General features: G+C 42.7%; 1 protein-coding gene across 3 annotated transcripts in view; it reads right to left on the reverse strand.

Moving 5' to 3' along the window:
- Positions 1-21,454, reverse strand: part of MTMR4 (myotubularin related protein 4) — a 47,841-nt gene that overhangs the window by 15,034 nt on the left and 11,353 nt on the right. For 2 of the 3 annotated variants that reach the window (XM_069944492.1, XM_069944494.1), the window contains exons 3-7: positions 8,418-8,504; positions 3,238-3,354; positions 2,667-2,749; positions 727-893; positions 149-245 (exon numbers count right to left, since the gene is read on the reverse strand). In XM_069944492.1, coding sequence (XP_069800593.1) covers positions 149-245; positions 727-893; positions 2,667-2,749; positions 3,238-3,354; positions 8,418-8,504 — 551 coding nt within the window. Of the gene's footprint in view, positions 1-148; positions 246-726; positions 894-2,666; positions 2,750-3,237; positions 3,355-8,417; positions 8,505-11,272; positions 11,432-21,454 lie in introns of those variants that run through there. The other variant, XM_069944491.1, reaches the window with a different exon arrangement.

Here is a 21,454-nt window from a genome sequence, read left to right on the forward strand (position 1 = left end):
TGTGTGAGCCCGAACCTGCAGCATATTCTTTACCTTGGCGCTACCAATGAGAACTGTAAGGGTCAGCAGGCTGAAAGAAACTGGTGTAATGTGTACAAATGCATGTGTGAAGAGAAGGCAAAGAAAGATGGATGCACTCAATCCTTACTTGTAGTTGTGGTTGATATCAGACACACGCCAGGCATTCTGCATATCAAAACCCATCCGTAACAGCTCCATCTGAAAGCGATCCTTTACGTGATCACCTAAAAGGAAGCCAGTCACAATGTAAATGACTATATGCCAAAGCAGAAAGGTTTCTTGTGATTGGAGGAACTAGTCCTTGGCCATTACATTTTCAGCTCACATTAAATTGGTATAACCTCTAGCCATACCAGATTATAAGGAAGGCCCCTTGTCCGATTGGATTTATACACAAGAATACTAAAAAAGGGTCATATATAGAGATGAGTGAACCTCGAGCATGCTAGAGTCGTTCCGAACCCGAACTTTTGGCATTTGATTAGCGGTGGCTGCTGAAGTTGGATAAAGCCCTAAGGCTATGTGGAAAACATGGATATAGTCATTGGCTGTATCCATGTTTTCCAGACAACCTTAGAGCTTTATCCAACTTCAGCAGCCCCAGCTAATCAAATACCGAACGTTCGGGTTCGGATCGACTCGAACCTGGTTCGCTCATCACTAGTCACATAAGTTTAGCGCAGTCACTGTACATTTGCAGCTTACCTGGGCAACAGAGGTGAGCGTGGTGCTCTTCTTCATCTGTGCAGACCCCCTGACACCAAGCATGGTAGGCAAATGCAAACAAGTCTTCTTGTTTGGTTGGCCGTGCGGAGGCTCTGCTCAGTCTCTTCAACCACTCCTGGCATTGCTTGAATGTGGAAAAGTGACACCTGAATCCAAAAATATCGAAAGGTCTTATCAATTATATGGGCACATAACGTTATGGCCATGTTCACACAACCATTTTCAACAGCTGTTATTGATAATTAAAATAATGGCTGTTTAACATATTTTGGTGGCCGTCAGTACATTATTTGGGTGGGGCCAAGTTTAAAATGTTAATTTAAGTTGATTGAAAAGACTGTAAAAATCTATGCGTGAATAGAGTGAAAAAAAATGGCCAGTGTTTGCTAAACAGATGCAAATTAACGACAAGAACACTTATTTGACGGAACAGCGGCCATTATTCAATGCAGTGTGTGGACTAACAGTTGTTTCCATAGACTTCAATAGAAATCATTGGAGACTGAAAACAATGAGCGTTATTTAAAAAAAAAAAAAAAAGTGTGCGCGTGAAGATGGCTTATAAAACCTCTGTTTACACCCAGGCCTTTAACCATGACAAGAGGACATCGGTAATCAGCCAAGTAAGGCCAATAATTGTTCAGTAACAGGGCCTTTAGTGCGGTAATTTTTTTCTGTAACTGGTGTGCTTTAAAGGAAGGTCTTCTTTACAAAGCAGTATATAAAAACAAGTAACCCTCTCTTAGGTAATCCTCATTTTCCACCTTGTCTTTTGCAATCCCAATTTGCTTGGTGGAAAGTGAATAATTTGCTCTGTTTGCAAGATTTTCTATGTAGAAAGCGTATATATACTATGGAGGAATGTGATCGCCAGTTTAGTCCACCCCCATCTGAGAGGTTTCGCTTGCAGCAGATTTATTCATTTTTTGATTCACTCAAAGCATTAGGAGTGGATATCTCGCCTACGGATTTTGAGCGCCTGGCATTATACACCCCTGGTATGTCCGGCATGCTATCTATGCTTTACTCATTATTGAGTTCGTTGCCTGCTGACAAAAAACTCCCCTACATGACCCAATGGGAGACTGACTTACATATAACTTTGTCACCATTGCAATGGAAAAATAGTAGTGAACTGCTTAGTAAAGGGAGTTGGCAGGTATCCCTCGCAGAGACTGCCCTTAAGATATTACATAGGACTTATTATGTTCCTGCTAGGTTGCATGCTGTATACCCAGAGGTGTCTCCATTCTGTTTTCGAGGCTGGCAGGAGATAGGAGACATGCACCACATTTGGTGGTCTTGCCCTGTAGTCCAGAGATTGTGGACACAGGTGATTCAGCTGGTGGTGGACGTAATTGGCCGGCCTTTCCCTAGCACACCTCAAGCGTGCCTATTTTAAGTTAAGCCACCTAGGCTTCCCTATCGCCTGTTTAAATTGGCACAATTTATTTTGCTAGCAGCTAGGATCTATATTGCCTCTTGCTGGAAAAAAACTCATCTTTCTCTAGACAAGATTAAAGATCGTGTAAATGATATTATGCTTTCTGAAAAAATTGCGTCAATAAGGGGGGACATTGTGGAAACTTTCGAGAAGACTTGGACACCCTGGATTACTTCAGCTCATGTGAAGGACATTTCATATTAGATTTCCATATGATGGGGCGACGTATACTGGACTTTGTCTGTACTTTATTTCTATTTTTTTTTTTTTTTTTTCTTTTTTGCACTTATCTGCACTCGATTATTGTATTGTTGTTTGTTTTCTTCCTTTCATGTTGAAGGCCGATTGTAGGCCCATTGGCTTTGTGCTATGTGTCTTTGTACTTTTAATAAACATTGATATGTTTGATACTAAAAACAAGTAAACTGCATGGGGTGAGGGGTAAATTCTAGTAAATACATGTATTTCAGTTTACCTGACAACTTTGGAGTCCTTGCATATTATCTGAAGCTGGAACATATCACGACTCTCCACAGTCTCAATCATTCTTAAAGGCACCTTGGAAAAAAAAAAACCAAAAAAAAAAACAACCATGACTTCTGTTTTTACAGTATCCAAGATGGATAGGACCTGTCATCCATTCATTAAACATTCCACCCACTGATCTATAAAGTGTCCTTCAAGATCCCATTTACCAGATAATAGGGCAACAGGTTAGGCTAGCTCTGACCCCTAAGCAGCAAAGGAAACCATAGACTTTGTGCTGCTGCAAATTAAGAGATAATTTCTTCCCCTAACCAAGGCACTGGACACATTAAGACACAATCGGGAAGAACTTAGTGAATTGAACAGTACTAGCAATTTGGGGGGGGGTTGGTGGATACAGTATGGCTTTAAGGCCACAAGTCCTGGGTTGCAGTGATCTAGGATGCTATCTGTTCAGGTCATTAGCCCCGTGGTCAGGCTGGGACTTGTGGACATAACATGGGCCTAACTTCGGCTTGTGTGAATCTGGCCGGTTCCCATACACCATGACAATTACTTACATTGATGACAGAGTCTTTGAACTTGATGTGCAGCCTGTAGTTGGAGACGGCTATGACCGCATCATTGGCGCTTCCTAAATATTCTGCGCTCTCTCCTGGCAGCACTTGGAAAGGTACCTTAGGAAAAGAATAAAATAAATAAGGCTGGGGCCACACAACTATTCTGGTCACGCAATAAGATACTGCCATATCGCACCATCTCAGACGGATATCATGCGACTGTCAGGTCACAGTTACTGCCACTTGTGAGAGTCACTTTTTACTTGCATTAGGGGCAACCTACAGGGTGGGACACGGTGGAACCTGGTCACACAGCCAGTTTTATAGACGGGATTGCTGTGTTTATACAGGACAAGATGACAAGAAAATAAAAAGTAGATGTCAAAGAGAAGACAGATTGTCTCTATTAAGGGAAACATAATGAAGTGCAATGGAAAATAATATCAGGTGATTCATAGTGTACTACAGCTCTGACAGTCCCTTAATTCAGGGCGCTCCGATATCATGGCGTTCTTATTTGCATGAACCATAACATCCTGATGTTGTGCACAGGAAGACACGTTGGGTGACTGCTCCTGATGTATTATCCCTGTCATTGTGCATTATTCAGAGATAGCCTGCTTCTCCACATTTCAGCATTTAATATGGAAAACTTTTTCTTAACGCTTTATTAGGAAGCATTTACAATACGACCAAAAGCATGTCTAAAATAAGGTGCATATTCTAGTGACATGAAGGCAACGGCATGGCCATGGTGTGAGCAGGCTTTCCAAATGATCAGATTCCCCAGAGAAGTTTGATATATTCAGTATTTCATTCTCTGGGGAACCAGAACACTTGGAAAGCAGAACCAGAAAATCCACCCTCCAAAACTGGGATAGGAACAACTTCTCAGGTATAACTCCGAGTACAGTACTTGTGGGCCTAAAGTGGGAGCAGTGGCATTAAAGCGGTATCATCTCAACTGACCCCCTTATATTTAAACATTTACAAATTTGGCAACCTCGGCTTTCTCCTGATATTCTCTTCATTGCCTAGCTCGTTGTTTAGGTTACAGACCACCACTCTGTTCTAAAAGCAGTGGTCAGGAAGGTGTAGAAAGTACATATGTATGCACAATATTTCCAACAGGGTAAGGTGAATGGGGGGGGGGGGGGGGGACGCATTGTTGGACTAATTGAAAACCTCAGGTATTCAATTTGACAGCCAGAACTTTGGGAGGTGCGTGAAGGCTCATTACCCTGCAACAATAGGATCCCGTTGGGTGCCTTTACACAGATTTATCTGACAGATTCTAGAAGCCAAAGCCAGGAATGGATTTGAAAAGGGGAGAAATCTAAATTTTTCCTTTATTACCTCTTTTCTGTTTATAGTCTGTTCCTGGCTTTGGCTTAAAAAAAACTGAGATCAATCTCTGTGTAAAGGCACCCTTTGGTCAACATAGGCGTTTCCTCTAGTCTCCTTCAGCTGGTGTAATACTCTCCAGTTATACTACAATCCTGAGGTAGGTTATCCACCAATAGAATACAGTCTTTGTCTCAGAAAATAAATGCTGTGACTTTTTGGGCCAACTTCTGGGTGCGAAACTTGTTTAGCCATGGGGACCCACTGTGGCACCATTCCTTTCACTGCTCCTTGTTTTCAGGATCTATATGGTGACATATCTATCCTAAGATAATAAGAAAGGAGATACTAAAAAGGGCAGACTAGATGGACTAGGTGGTCTTTTTATGATGACAATCTTCTATGTTTCTATTATAAATGTGGAGCCAGGTTTCATCCTCATTCACTTACATATAAAAGATCATCTTTGAGGAATCAAATTGGGCCAAAACAGCTCTGGATGTCTGAACCCATGTCCTCTTTTGTTCACTGTTCAAAATTTCAACACCCACTTTGCAGAAAGTTTGAGCATGTCCAGGATATTGATAATAATGAAGTCGACTCCCTCCCGGGAGATGCCCACTATCTGGGCTATTTTTTGGGTGGGCGTTTGGCGGTCCTTAACCTCTTAAGGACGGAGCCCAAAATGGCCTTAAGGACCAGAGCAAATTTCATGAATATGACCTGTGTCACTTTATCCATTAATAACTTCGGGATGCTTTTACCTATCCGGCTGATTCAGAGATTGTTTTCTAGTGACACGTTATACTTTATATTTCTGGTAAAATGGAGTCGATACTTACAGCCTATCTTTATCAAAAACCCCAAAATAACGTGAAAAATTTAGAAAAATTGCATTTTTCTAACTTTGAAATGTTGTGCTTGTAAGGACAATGGATATGCCACATAAATTAGATATGAAATAGCATTAGCAACATGTCTACTTTATGTTGGCGGCATTTATTAAACTTGCCTTCAATTGTTTAAGACAATAGAAAGCATCAAAGTTTAGCAGCATTTTTCCAAATTTTCACAAGAATTTCAAAATCTCATTTTTCACGGGACCAGTTCACGTTTGAAGTGGATTTGAGGGGGCTGTATTTTATGAAGCCCACAAAGCACCCCATTTCAGAAACTGCACCCCTCAAACTGTTCAAAATCAATTCAAAGTTTTTTTTAACCCTTTAGGTGAGTCACAGAAGTAAAAGCTAAGTGTGAGAAAAGTGAAAATTTCAATTTTCTTTGCAGAAATTATATTGTGATCCAATATGTCTCTTAATAGAAAACCTATTTCCAGAGAAATGCACCACAATTTTTATTTCCCCATGTCTGCAGTTTATAGAAATGTATGATATGTGGCCCTATTGCGCTATTTGACGTAACCACAAGCCTCAGATCCAGGGGTCCAGGCGGCTTTAAGAAACTTTGTAATTGGGCTTATTAGGCAAATATGCCATTATCTGCATTTAAAAAGACTTTTCCCAGATCCCCCCTCTCCTCTTCTTTCTGTCATCCACGACTCAGTCAGGAAATTTTGACTCTCTTACATCAGTCGGATCCTGTCTGTGCTATGGAGAGGGGAGGGGGGAGATTAGTCGGTTTTGGTGTGTCATCTCTCCCCTCTTAATAGAGAACAATGAAGACAGGGGGGAGAGCTTCAAACTGCTTTTTCATGATAAAAAAAAAGCATTTTTTGGCTAATAAACCCAATTACAAAGTTTCCTAAAATCACCTGTACTATTGATTTCTGAAAAATAAATAAATAAATAAATAAATAAAATGACAGCGACACTAAGAATTAACTTATGGACAACATTGCTTGTTGCCAGGTCTGTTGAGTCTGTGAGGTGCCCACTGCGGGGTTCATCTGAAATGGTTTTGACAGTGCTGTAGGAAGGACACTTCTCCCCCAGAGTCTGTGACATCTCAGGGTAAATGCTCTTTGCAGACTTTCCCTGGAGAAACCAAAACGTTACAGCGACCTGTAACTCCACAGACATGAAAATAGTATTTTCCTCTACCCAAAATTTAAAAAAATGGTTATAAGAATCATAAACATCTGATAACTGCACAGCTACATAAGAACAAGCTTTCATATGGTATCAAATTCAATTTTTAGTTCCAGCTGTAAGACGACAAAGCCAGGAACTTCTCAGCTCGTGTGTTATATAACTAACACACACACACACACACACACACACACACACACGGAGATTTATCAAACATGGTGTAAAGTGAAACTGGCTCAGTTGCCCCTAGCAACCAATTAGATTCCACTTTTCATTTACCAAAGAGTCTGTGAGGAATGAAAGGTGGAATCTGATTGGTTGCTAGGGGCAACTGAGCCAGTTTCACTTTACACCATCTTTGATAAATCTCCCCTATATGTATATATACTGCTGGCACACCGCTACTTTTAGAGCAGAGTGGTGGTCAGTAACCTAGACAATGAGCTGTCAACAGGAGGAAAAGAGCAGCATATCAGGAGAAGGAGACAAGTTTGCTAAATTAATGTATGTCCCCCTTACATGGATCTCTTAGGCCATTTTACTGGCTGGTAGAGCTACATGCAACGCTATCCTATCAAACTAACATTAGAAGTGGAAACAGACTGTTAATATTATTGAGGTCGATTGATGACATACAGACATGTTCATATCTGCCTGTATCAGTAAGGCCAGATTCACACACGTCTGGCAATCTGGTATAGATGTGCCAAATCAAAATACACTGCATGCAGCCATGCCACTATCTCAGCCTAAGAAGCCATGAATGCAATGACCCTGTGTGCTGCACCCAGCACCACCATTCAGCAAACCATTTCTGCAGGAAGACAACCCATAGCTTATTACATGGCAAGACCGCTGACTCCAAGAAGAACTGTGTTGCTGCCAGATACCCTCCGTATGAGAGCTGATCCCAGGGGGTCCTAGCAGTGGGACACCCTGTAATCAGCAGTAATGTCGGAGGACCGATCAAGTTTTAAAAAGAGGTTCATATGTTCAACTTCTTGTGTGTGTCCAATTTTTAAGCACAGAAAGCTACAACAACAACAACAGTCAGCGAGAATCTTTATGTTGGCAATTACTTTATAAGCGTACGGGCAGAGCAGAAAACATTTGCTTTCATGAATAATTTACTATATAAACTGGCCAAGAATAAAAATACGCTCCTGCCTGGCCCTTGTCTGTTGTATCAGGATGCCTAGCACAACAAAGGACTGAGACTGATGGGAGAAAGATGGAGATAGGAGCACACAAATACAGCTCTGCACCGCACTGGCATAATACTTCTAGTACTGTACAATATACAGCTCTGCTACATACATCATGTCTAACAGTATGTATAGTACACCAGTATATTCACTTTGAGACGTACTGCAGTCTAACACATTGTGGGGAGTAATGTAAGATTATTGCTTAAGGGGCAGCATTAAAGCAGAAGAGACAAGGCTGCTTTCTGCTAGAAACAGTGCCACTTCTGTCCACAGGCGGGTCCTAGTACTGCTGCTCATTTCTTTTGGAGCCTGTCAGGCGTATATGAATCAAGATGCAGGAACAAGAGTATACCCCAGACCTAGTAATAAAAATACATGTATACTTCATTGTGTAAGGGTACAGACCAAGTCTTGTATTTTTTGTCACACTAACAGGGGCTCTGATATGTAATGGACCAGATAGTTTTCCCATCTGAGTAGGGAAGGTGCTTATATCAGCTGGCTAGACCTCGTAACTTTACCGCTTCTAGCAGTATAAAACTTTGCAATATGAGCTTCATGCTGCACACCAGGGTCCTACCTGTAACTTTTCCTCCTCTTTCACCAGTTCCCTGGGTGGGAACAGATCCTTGGCTTGGATATATTCCAGACTGGGGGGCTCTTCACCCTGAGAAAATACAGAGAAAGACAAAAAAAAAAAAAAAAGTTACCTTGGTGATTTCTTGTCTTATCATTCATTCCCAAGTTTACTTGTGATAATCCTGCCCCCTCCATTTATTTCTTACTGCAGACAGGGCAGAGGAGGGAGGCTCCTGCTCCACCTCTTAAACACAACCTGTTACATTTCTAGTAAAGTATTAGTAAATATCCAACAGGGTGTTACCAGTTCGGGGGAGTGTCTGTACACAGTCAGCTCTGATTGGATAGTCTCAGTGTAGGGACACATCCCCAGCATAGAACACCTACTTGGCCATTGAGCTGTACATTTCCGGTAAGAGCAGATAAATGGTACATCACAAAGCTATTTACGAAAGCTGACAGCTCACACAAGGTCTCTTTAGGAAGTCTATACACAGAACCCATAAGATCTCGCTAGACAAAATATTCAAGGAAACCAGAAGATATTGAGTGTCAACATGTCCGATCCTTTGTTTTCACTGACTGCTTCTCAATGAACTAGCTTTACCTACAGCTATTGAAGGTGTATGGTAACCTTTAAAAGTTTTTTTTTTTTTTAGGTAGCAGGCAGCAAGAATAGGAACACAGAAGATAAACAACTTCATAATCATAATAAAAAGACAATAGGATCAAATTAAATATGAATAAAGGAGAAAGGATTTATGCAAGTATTATTCCTTTCAGGCCAGTCTACACTATTTAGCACACAAAAAAAATCTTGCTGTATTAAAAAACAAACAGCACAGGGATTAACCGATGGGCAAAATTATAATAGAGGATTCAACTTACTATGGTACTATGACTTCTAGAAAGCAAGCAAGGAGAATCATTAAAGGGGTGCTCCAAAGAGTAACCATTTTTATTCACTGCTTTAATAATGTTATATTACTCTAATATAAAATTCATAAGAATAAATAAAACTTACTTGTATTCAATAATGCATGAATGACAACAGTATGGAGGGACACAGGACTCTCTGCTGCCTCCAACATTTGCGTTGGGAACTGCAGCGCTGGCCAAACTCTGCTCTGAGCCAGCACCGTTGCACACACAGCACCAGTTATAAAACAGTCACTCTGGAGCACCCCTTTAAAGTTCACCATACACTTTAAATAAAAGTTAACCCAACATGTCAGAGTTGGCTGACAATTTATTGTGTACAAGCGCAGCCTAGTTGCCCCCCTGACAGCGGACACTGATTAAGGGCATACAGAGGACCCACTTCCCTCAAAAAAAAGCTGCTTCTCTCAGTATACATACAGAACCTGTACTTTAGATACATACTGTATATGAGTATAGTATAAAGGAGGTCACATGCATAAGCCGCATAAAGGGGTTGTTTTGGCTAGTAGAATGATATCCTGCACCTAGGCCATTTATAACATAAAATGCAGTCCAATCTACCAGTATAATAGGGGAGAGACGATTGTAAAATCACTGAATGATTATTAGCTAAAATGATTGACAGCTGTCTCTGTATAAGCATTGTATATGGAGAGCTGTCAGTCACTGATTAGTACCACCCACTAGCTGAAATGATTTATAAGATGTTAAGACAGAAATACTCTTTATAAAAATAACAATAATTAATAAAACATATCTGTGCTAGCAGAAAATAACCCTTAAAATTACAGATTAAGCTTACTCTTCCCCCATGATACTGTATACCGATCTGCTCATCTCCTCCTGTTCTATAATATTATGCTGGCAGAAAAATCAAAGTATAGGTGATGAAGGATGGCAAAAACTACTCTTGGTTAGCTAAAAAGCAAAGGGTGACTGCGAAGAACCAAGGGGGTAAAGTGGTTTGTCTGCTTTGGCATCATAACTAGAGGTGGAGTACATCACCCCATCAGACGGAGAATATTCTTCAGATATTTTCACCACATAGGATACTGGGGAAGAAGCGATCATACCTGCAGCATTCATCACACACATTAGCCAGGAAGAAGTCACAAGTAAAATCAATGACCTCTGCCTTATGGAACAGATTCCCAATGATTAACCCTCCAGGACTGGCAAAGCTTTTAGCTAAATACATGGCTCTATAGGCTGCATAATAAAGAGCTCCTCACCACAATACCTGTATTCATGCCCCATAACCGGTTAACTATCCGGGTAGTGTCAATGTGAAGGGTTTGCAGTGCACTCACTCCATCCGGACCACATCCCAGCTGCACACCCTGCCAAGTGACGATGTAGTTGGCAGAGGATGGTGTGCCGTCACTGGGCCTACATAGGTAAGACCTCTGCAGCACCAGGACAATACGTTCTCTCTCTGGATCAGTCAGTCATGAACAAGCAGAACACAATATCCCTGGGAATGGATAGGTGAGAACTGGCCTAAATATAAACCCTCCTTTGTCAGGGACGCCACCTCCGGAGGTGCCCAGTATTATGCCCTGTGACTATGGGCAATCATATTGGCACACACTCCTCCCTGGCATGAGGGGTATCCCCAATGTGTACAATAGCAGGCACACAAAGGCATGTCTAGAAGCAGGGTATCCCCAAGAAGGGAGTGGCTAAGGAAAGGATTTTCCACAACTATTCACTACAGAGCATATAGACGGCCTGTGGCTATGACGTGCCAAGTCTGAGAATCAGGAATAAATGCTGGTTCCCAGCCTCAGCTCAGAGGGTGTATAGGTCTCCGGCAGCAACTACCAACCCCTCCCCAAGCAGATATCCAGCAATGAACCCCACCATGCAGAAGAAGCCCACCCTTCCACCTTGTGAAGCTTAAGAGAGACTCACAAAGCAGCTGAGCACCGAACAGTGGGGGCGCGGAGAGGGCTCAGTCATGCTGACAGGGGCTGCACGGTCCGGCCGCAGCTCACACACAAGGGCTGGGCCGGTGTCACCATCGCGTCTCCTCTTCTGCTTCTGCACCCAGGGCCAGCTCACTGCAGCCTCTCCATCGCTCAGAAAAAGGGAGGAGGCGGAGGGAGGAGCAGGTGCCTGAGCTGCCTGTGCTGCCGCCTCCTCTGGCATGGAGTCAGGCACACACACCCCCTCCCATCTGCCGGCAACCAGGCCTGCACAGGGACAGCAACCAGAGCTGCTAACATGGATTGTGCAATCCTTCATAGTGTCACCCAAACCTCCCAGACAGTGAGCAGAGGCCGCCACTCACTCCAGTGCACAATGCCATCTGTATAGAAGGTCACAGCAACACAATACACAGCATGCCTCCAGTCACTTATAGCAGCTATACAGACAGGATGATGCCATGGGGATCAGACAGACAGGGATATAGACTTACTCCTTTTTGACAAAATGGCTTTTTGCTTCTCGTCTAGAACACTGCTTGAACAGAAAGACTTCTTTCTGCATTACCAACTTCTACTCTGTCTGCTGTCTCATAAAGGAGGATATATACAGAATACATGGGTACAGTAGCTAATCTAGATCTTTCTATCTCCATGTGATAGTGCCATCTGTGTGGCTGGCCTAGGAAGCATATGGTTTTGGGGGTTGTAGTCGTGACTGGTCAAAAACCCATTATGAAGCCACAATGAATCCAGATAGGTAATTTCCATTGTTCTAGACCAGGGATGGAGAACCTTCGGCCCTCCAGCTGTTGCAAAACTACAACTCCCATCATGCCTGGACAGCTGTCCAGGCATGATGGGAGTTGTAGTTTTGCAACAGCTGGAGGGCCGAAGGTTCCCCATCCCTGTTCTAGACTATAAGCAGCACTGCTAGTTATTCCACTGGCTGTCCAGGCATGATGGGAGTTGTGGTTTTGCAACAGCTGGAGGGCCGAAGGTTCCCCATCCCTGTTCTAGACTATAAGCACCACTGCTAGTTATTCCACTGTGATCTGGAAACTGGAGCTCTGGCAGGAGAAGACAAAATATCTACTAAGAGGAACGACTAGAACAAGCCAAGAAACATTATAAACCGTCCAGGAGAGGAGAGAGACAAAAACACACACACAAACTTAAGATCTGCAACACAAAGATGCAATAAGTGTCTGCAGACCAGGGCTGTGGAGTCGGAGTCGGTCTCCTGATAAAATTCAGGAGTCGGAGCTGCGGCTTACCGACTCCACAGCCCTGCTGCAGACTGTACAATGTAGTCCCCGGCTTCTATTGGCAGCATTTCCTAATGGTTGCCTTTGTCAATACACCAACGTAAAAGGGATTAGGCAAATTTGACCATTAGTCAGTGACCATCCATGTATATGTATACAGGCAGCATGCACGCCAGCATATACACAACACTGATCTTAGCCTTCAGGATTTTTGTATGTGTAGAATTCTTGCCGATCTAGGAAACCAAATGAGTCACAGCACATGACAAGGCACAGCACTCCCATCTCACATCTCCCTGGCGAGGTTGTATAGCTATAGAAACACTATACACAAGCTGTTTGCTGAAGGTGTAAATTAAATGTAAAGAAAACCCCCAGACAGTATGTATATATATATATATATATATATATATATATATATATATATATGAGATAGGTGTAAATCCTGACAGCTCCACATCCCACCTAAGTTCATAGCATTAATGTAACACTCCAGATCAGGGCTACATGTGTCCAACCTACAGAGAATAAAACCCATTTCCACATTACAATGACACCCCAGAGACAACCGCCCAGTAATAATGTGGTCTTCCTGAAGGGTTAAATTCCTGAAAGAAGGGGAGTAAGTGTACAGACAGGAGAGAACTGAATACTGTACACGTTTTACAGATATCTGTGCTCTACTTTAGGCACTAGGGGGCCCCGTGTAGATTTGAGCTGGCACACTAGGCTACAGGACAAATTAATAAAAGGGGTTATCCAACGCTACATAAACATGGCCACTTTCTTTCAGAGACAGCACAACTCTTGTCTCCAGTTCAGGTGTGGTTTGCAATTAAGCAATATTCACTTCAACGTATCCGAGTTGCAAAGCCTGCACCCAAACTGGAGACAATAGTGGTGCTGTCTCTGGAAGAAAGTGGCCATGTTTTTGTAGTTCACAAATTAAAAAATGTTCCAGGGGAGTCTTTAAAAACACTATTGTAGAAAAAAAAAACTTCCATAAAACACAGTATGTGAACAGGTACGTGTAAGCTAGACGCGTTTCGCCTGTTACCAGCCTTTATCAAACCTTGCTTATTAATTAGTCATCTGAGGTGTGAACCTGACTGGATACCATGTGGTGAGAGGGTGTTTCTAACTTACACTTACCTGTTCACATGCTGTGTTTTACGGAAGTTTTTTCTACAATAAAGTAAGTGTTTTTAAAAGGACTTTTTTTTGCTGGAACATTTTTTCATTTGTGGATTTCTTGTTGCGGACTGTTACCCGTAAAGTTCCTTCCGCATTTTTGTCCCAACACGATAAATATGGACAAGCTAAAGTGTCTTTCAAGTTGCCATTATATTTCTGCATAATTATGGTGTATGCAGTTTTTTCTCACTATGTTTTTGTAGTGCTGGATAACCCCTTTAAAGTACAGGCGGATCCGTTGGCACTACACCAATGACAAACAGGTGCTTATGATACAGAACTGCCCTACACTTACTACTTGATCAGTAATTCAGTCATTCTGCCTCTGCATGAACACAGCCTAATGTCATGTTCATGGAGGACAATGCTCCAGCTCATCAAGGTCTCATCATTAGGGAACGGCTGCTGGAGACTGGGGACCTCACATGGAGTGGCCTGCTCTTTCTCCAGACCGGAATCCCATAGAAAACCTATGGGATCAGCTGAGTTGCTGTGTAGAGGCTTGTAATTCTGTACGCCAGAACCTTGATGACCACCCTTCAAGAAGAGTGGGATGCCATGTCTCAGCAGACAATAAAGCGACTTGTGTATAGACTGAGACATCGTTGTTAAGCTGCAATTGATTCTCAAGAGCACCTAAGTTATTGAGATGGTGACATTTTCTGTTGGGGTATACCCACCACTGGTGCAGGCTTTCATTTTAATAAAATGTTTAAGATGAGTAAATCACCATTGTGTGCTTCTACTTCAATGTTCCATGATATAATATCAGTGGAATAGGAACATATTTTGTTCTCCATAACTTTGACCTGCAAGCCAAGCAATATGCCTAACGGATTGTGAACCAATTTCTCCTGCAAATGGAACAGACGACAGGTAGAAATGATAGGCAATAAGCAGAACAGCCATTATAAAGGAGAGATTCTGCAGGTGGTGACCCCAGACCATTTCTCTGCTCTCATCCTTTCTGGCTGTTTTGGTCTGTATTGTATTATGTCATTGCTCTAGTATGAGGCATTGTCTACAACCCACAGAAGGTGCAGCTCATCCAGAATGGAACATCAATGCGAGCTGTGGCAAGCAGGTTAGCTGTGTCTGTCAGCTCAATGTCCAGAGCATGAAGCAGATATACTAAGAGAAGTGGAGGGGGCCGAAGGAGGGCAACAACCCAGCAGCAGGACCGCTACCTCCTTCTTTGTGCAAGGAGAAGGAGCAGTGGCGGAGCCCTGCAAAATGACCCCAGCAGGCCACTAATACCCATGTGTCTGCTCAGTCAGAAACGGACTCCATGAGGATGGTATGAGGTCCAATGTCCACAAGTTGGTGATGTGCTTACAGCAAGAGAACACCAAGATTGGCAGATTTAACATTGGCACCTGTACTTTTCATGGATGAGTGCAGGTTCACACTGAGTACGCTGGACTTGAGTCTGGAGACGCCATGGAGAACATTCTGCTGCAACATCCTTCAGCATGACTGGTTTAGCAGTGGGTCAGTAATGGTGTGGGGTGGCATTACTTTGGAGGGCCGCGCAGCCATCCATGTGCTCAGAGGTAGCCTGACTGCCATTAGGTACCAAGATGAGATCCTCCGACCCCTTAGGAGACCATATGCTTGTGTGGTTGGCCCTGGGTTCCTCCTATTGCTGTGGCTGGAGTGTGTCAGCAGTTCCTGCATAATGAAGGCATTGATGCTATGGACTGGCCCGCCTGTTCCCCAGACCTGAATATAACGTGCAATTCTGGGACATCGTGTCCTGTTCCATTCACCAATAGCACATTATACCACATTGTACCACAGACTGTCCAGGAGTTGGTGGATTCTTTAGTCTAGGTCCAGGACAAGATCCCTCAGGAAAGAACATCCGCCGCCTTATCAGGAGCATGCCCAGGTGTTGTAAGGAGGTCATACAGGCATGTGGAGGCCACACACAGCCACATTTCCTTGTCTTAAGGCATTTCCACTCATTGGATCAACCTATAATTTGATTTTCCACTTTGATTTTGAGTATGATTCCAAATCCATTTTGATTTCCATTGATCAATTTTAAATGTTCAACGTATTTCACTGTTATTTTAATAGATTTGCAAGATTTGGAATTGTTCAGTGTCCCCCCCCCCCCCCCCCCCTTTTTCCTGTCTGGAGAGCAGAAGTGGTTTATCTATCTATGGGGATATGGTACTGCTCTGGACAGAGTTCCTGACATTGACAGAGGTGTCTGGCACCAGTTAATGTAAAAGAATTTGATTTTCTTGCTAAACTACCCTTTTAAAAAGGGAACCAATCAGTGTGATGGTGCCAAAATGGTTCCCTGCTGCACAGCACAGATCTTCCATGCAGCTACCCCACACCGCAGGCTGACAGGCGGCTCCCTGCCCAGATTACTATTTGTCGTCCCCTCTCCCAGCCTCATGTGGGGGAATACAACTTTTTTCCACGCTGAAAAGCTACTGCTGCAGCCACGGCTGGTAACTTCAGGGAACTGCACAGTAGATCTATACTGTACAGCAAGGAACCATATCAGCACAATTGTGCTGACTGGTTTCCTTTAAGTCTTTCCTGGTACATTTTATGATTCATTTTATTAACTTTTTACAAGAGATGTGTCTAGAAGAGAAGCCTACTCCAGATGTGGTCTCACTAGAGCTCTGGTTAGCCAGATTACTCTTAATACAGTGTGTCCTGTGCCAAACCAGCAGTGCTCCATTAAAACATTACATAATCTGGTCAGCCTGACCCCTTGGGCTTCACTAGGGGATCAGTAATGGTTACGATGATGATGGCGAGGACAACAACTACGTCATCATCATCACTGATCCTTGCAAAGCACAATGGGTCGGGCTGACCAGATTACGCAGTGTAATAAAGCCGTCCAGGTTAGGCACAGGACACTATTTTTAACTGCATTAAAGAGTACATACACAATATAAAAGTAATGATATAAGGACAGTTTAAGGAGACCTGCACGGGTAAGATGGTGGCAGCATACCATAGAATTCCTTTACTCACTTAACCTGAGCATTTTCAGGTGTCTGGAACATAAGGTTATAGTTCAGGACTCATTGAAAATGTTCAGGATCTCTCTGTCCTCATACTGGACAATATGTTGCTTTAAAAAAAAAAAAAAAAAAGAGAGAGAGAGAACATAATATTCTAGAAGACCCAAGCCACATTCTGGGGACAGACAGAATCTCCCATGCACCAGGATGCATTGCTGTCACACTGTGTCCTGTACAGCCTCTACCCATAGCCGCCCTTATTATCTGCCCCATGCTGAAGCAGTGATGCTGGGTGCACGACTGACCGCCATCATTCCCTCTGTTCTCATAAAAACATTCATTTTCTCCCACGTCTCTCTCTACATACAGTAATGACAAGCATACCTATAAAATCTACCCATAAACCTTGACCCCAAGACACACTTCCCTCTTCTGAAGAGATCTTTGTGAGTGTTAAGAGGGACAGAGGGGGGGGGGGGGGGGGGGGGAACAAAAAAAAAAAAAAAAAAAAAAAAAAATACAACACACACACACACACACCACATGGTGACAATATTCATTGGCTTTTAACCTCTTAAAGACTAAGCCAATATTACTTAAACCAATCTCTTTATCGCCTACAATCGTCGCTATTACTTTTATTTTCTCGTCAACATAACCTTATCAGGCCTCGTTTTTTGTGGTGGGACACGTTTTTCTGGTTTTGCACAACAAAAGTTTTTTTTTTAATGTCTGGTACTACGTAAAAAAAAAAATGCAAATAAGGTGGAAAAAAAGCCTCATTAGCATATTTCAGTATCTGGCTCTGATCTAAAAATATTATCTGGAAGATATATATTTTAAAGGGAAACAATCAGCTTCAATGTCATGGGAATCCACCAGCCGTCTTTTGAGCTCCCCTCTGGCTTTGTCACGACTTGGCTGACGAATGCCCCACTCAGCCAGTCAGTGACTGGGGCGGGACACCAGTACAGTCACTGATTGGCTGAGCAGGCCAAATCCTGGATTGTGACGTATCCGGGAGAAAATGACAGCCAGTGGGGTCTGGGAGCTCCATGATGCGGCGCAGCGTGTGTTCAGGGACCAGTAAGCACATTTGCATTTTTTTACATTTTCCCCCAACCCCATAATTATTATTTTTTTTTTCCCTACTTCTAAGCCCAGTAAGAAGTAAAGATCCACTGGGAGGCTCTTGCGGAAAAAAACACATACATGCATATTGTGTAGCAGAAACTTTCTGTAAGTTTCTTAGAGAGCTATGTATCTCTATGTATTATGTTGATGACTCAGCTATACAGAACACTCCCACACTGAGGTTTGTTTTGGCCTAGGTCGGTGGAATTTCCAAAATTTATTTCCCCTTATTTATTTCCTTATTACAAATTAATTAGAAATTCCCCGATTTTTTATTATTATTGACCTAAAGAAAATCAAAAGTCCCTACCACTAGCGATGAGCGACTCTACCTTATTAAAGAAGCACTTTTCTACGCTTGGTCATCGGCTTCTCAGCCAGCTGCCTTTGAACTCCACTCCAGGTGCCTGGAAAGGCTGGATGCAGTCCTGGGAAACTTCTCCAAGGACTGCATCTAGCTGTTCCAGACACCTGTAGTGGAGCGGAGTTTAAAGGCAGCCAGCTGACAAGCCAACAACCAAGTGTAGCGAAGTGCTACTTTAATAAGGTAGAGTCGCTCATCGCTAGTAGTGGGGACTTTGGATCTTTTATAGGTTAAAAATAAAGCTTCATTAATACTGTAGATTTGCTCATCACGACCCACCAGGGACAATATGCTTTGTTGTAGTGTGGCCAGACAGGCATGTATATGTGGGGACTAGCAATACCTGAGGGCATGATTTACCAATATCCATTTATTCTGCAATGTAATCCACATGGTATCTATGGATGCCACCCATTACTACACATCTACTGTATATGTTTTACACCCCCTTTGGTTTATGATGCTTGCATTGTACTAGTACATTGTGATCCCTAGTCACATATTGCAGTGGTTGCTAAATCCACAATTAAACTTAACATGTGATCGCGGCTGAGCAGCTGATGACGCGGCAGAGGGGGGCCAGCATGAGGGATGGCTGGAGCGGTCCGGCCGGCCTCCTGAAGAGGACATCGTTCGACCCAAGAAGGCGACCGGGGTCGACAGTAATCTGGTGAGTATACTGCACCACACTTCCGGGGGGGGGGGGAGAAACGGGGAAGGGGGCCATTCACTTACATAACACACGTTACAAAGTTGTGTAACTTTGTAATATGTGTTATTTAGTAAATAATTTTTAAACGCCGCACTACCCCTTTAACAGCCACAAGCTCTGCCTTTGGCAGGTAAAAGTCACCTATATAAATAAAATAAAAACGATACGAGCCGATCTTCTGCCAGACGTGCCCTGTTAAATTCCTCTAAGAGCAGCAAATTCTTTATCTAGAATTACTCATAGGGGTAAAAGTCAATGCTTGGAGATAACCGTACCAAGCCGATCCAGCACCGCCATAAACTTTCAGCGCTTAGAGATGCATGGAGGAATAAAGGCCCTATTCCACGGGCCAACTTAAGGAGCAAACGAGTGCTCTCAGCTCCTCGTACCATGGAATAGGGCCTTAAGATTAGTGTCAGAGATTGATTTATTCTCTACTGGAGGTCTCCTGTTCAGCTTTATAGAAGATGTTAGATATATTGGACACTAGAGATGAGTGAGTCTCGAGTATGCCTGGGTTTGTCTGAACCAGAGCGAGTGCAGCATATGATTACCGGTGGATGAAGTAGTTGGATGCAGCCCTAGGGAGTCCTGGAACATATGGATACAGCGGGATTAATAATTGTGTGGACTCAGCCCAAATTCAGATGTATGGTTTTAAATATCGATACTTTGAGTGTACTACCTGGGTATTGCACCAGTGGAACCAGAGCATATATGTACACACGCACAATATTGGTCGGCTCTCTAGAAGATTTCCTTGTAAGATTCAATACGTTTTTATGATATGCAGATACAGACTTAAGTTATGATAAAATCTGTAAATACACATGAAACAAAAGATGAAATATGGCATAAAATAAATGTTATTAATTACTGAGCTATAATAGCTATAATTAATGAATTACTTATTGTCTAGAATTAGCATATATACAGACAGCTTATCTAGACGTGCAGGTATGCTTCACCTATGCAGGAATATGAGGGGCACCAGAGATTTGGAGTGCAAGGAAAATAAATCTCATACCCACATTATAGATCATCATTTTAACCAAAAAAGGTAGAGTTAAAAGAAAAAAAAAAAAAAAAAAAAAATATATATATAATATATATATTATATATATATATATATATATATATATATATATATATATATATATATATATATATATATATATATATATATATATATATATATACATACATATATATATATATATATATATACATATATATACACACACACACACACACACACACAGCATGAAGAGAGAAGCACCTGGGTTGAGTGACAGCTCAGGTCAGCTGAGGCCGATACACACCCAGCAAACCAGATATAAACCTGATCTACATTCCTGCAATATCTCTAGCTCCACCAAGCCCTCTAGCAGCTGGAATCCCAGGCCGGGGCAGACCTTCTGATATCCAATTGTTTTTTTTTTATTACCTAAACAAATTCTGGGCGAACTCTGAGCTCATGTGAGCGCCAACCCCCCCACGCTGTGGCATGGCTCATGATGGGCATCTGATGGACGAGCAGGCAGCAAAGGCTAATAAAATGTCAAACTTCTCATGTTCTGTCACGTAGGTGGATGTTTACATACTGTACATTCAATACTGGGAGCGAGCTGAGTTCACCACTGCTTTATATACAGCACTCTGCATAGACTGGGAAGTGGTCTGCCCATACTGTCAGGTAACGTGAATATACAACGCTAGGCCTGGGCTCACACATCTACATCAAGACAGGAGTTCTGAGAATTGTATAGGAGAAAAAAAAATGTGAATTTAGAAATTTTGTAAAGCCTCCTTCACATGACCAGGTAATCTGTCTGGATTTATCGCATTACTGACAGACACCCTTCAGAGATCTATGGGAGCGTCAGGAATTCCAGATTGGTTGGCGATGCTGCAAGAGGCTTTTCTAATGACACTGGCAGAGTGGGAGCCAGCCATTGGCCTCCCGATATGCCAAATACCCTTTTTTTCCTTTTATGTGCCTACCACGTTGGGGGGGGCAGGGACACTCTGGATAACAGTGAATATATACATAGCTGTAGATCAGTGAAAAAGTGGAGAAGAGCTGGTCTACTATGCGACTCTAATGTAGGTGTAACCCTGTCTGAATAAAGTTTGTCAAACAACCTGTACATGTGCCGATTCCTGATGGTTGTAACTTCTGAATACACAAAGAAACAAGAACAGGCTTCATCACTGCAATCCGAGGATTCATAGCTCTAAAAATGGCAGGAACAGGGATTATAGGAGGCTCTATGCTGGCTTCTCCCTGCCCTGTTGGGCCTGACTGACAGGTCTCTCAAGGAGTAAAAATCGTATGGTCATTATTAGGGGATATGCCCACATTGTGGGGGGAGATGGTCTAAATAACAGGCGACATGCATACATGAAGGGGAGGGGCTTCTGCCGTTATTAGGGGTCATGGCATGTTATGCATACCACAGGAATTTATGCACATGGTACTAACTGCTGGTATGTA

The sequence above is a fragment of the Dendropsophus ebraccatus genome, chromosome 11 (assembly GCF_027789765.1).
Source record: "Dendropsophus ebraccatus isolate aDenEbr1 chromosome 11, aDenEbr1.pat, whole genome shotgun sequence".
In the NCBI taxonomy this organism is placed as follows: Eukaryota; Metazoa; Chordata; class Amphibia; order Anura; family Hylidae; genus Dendropsophus; species Dendropsophus ebraccatus.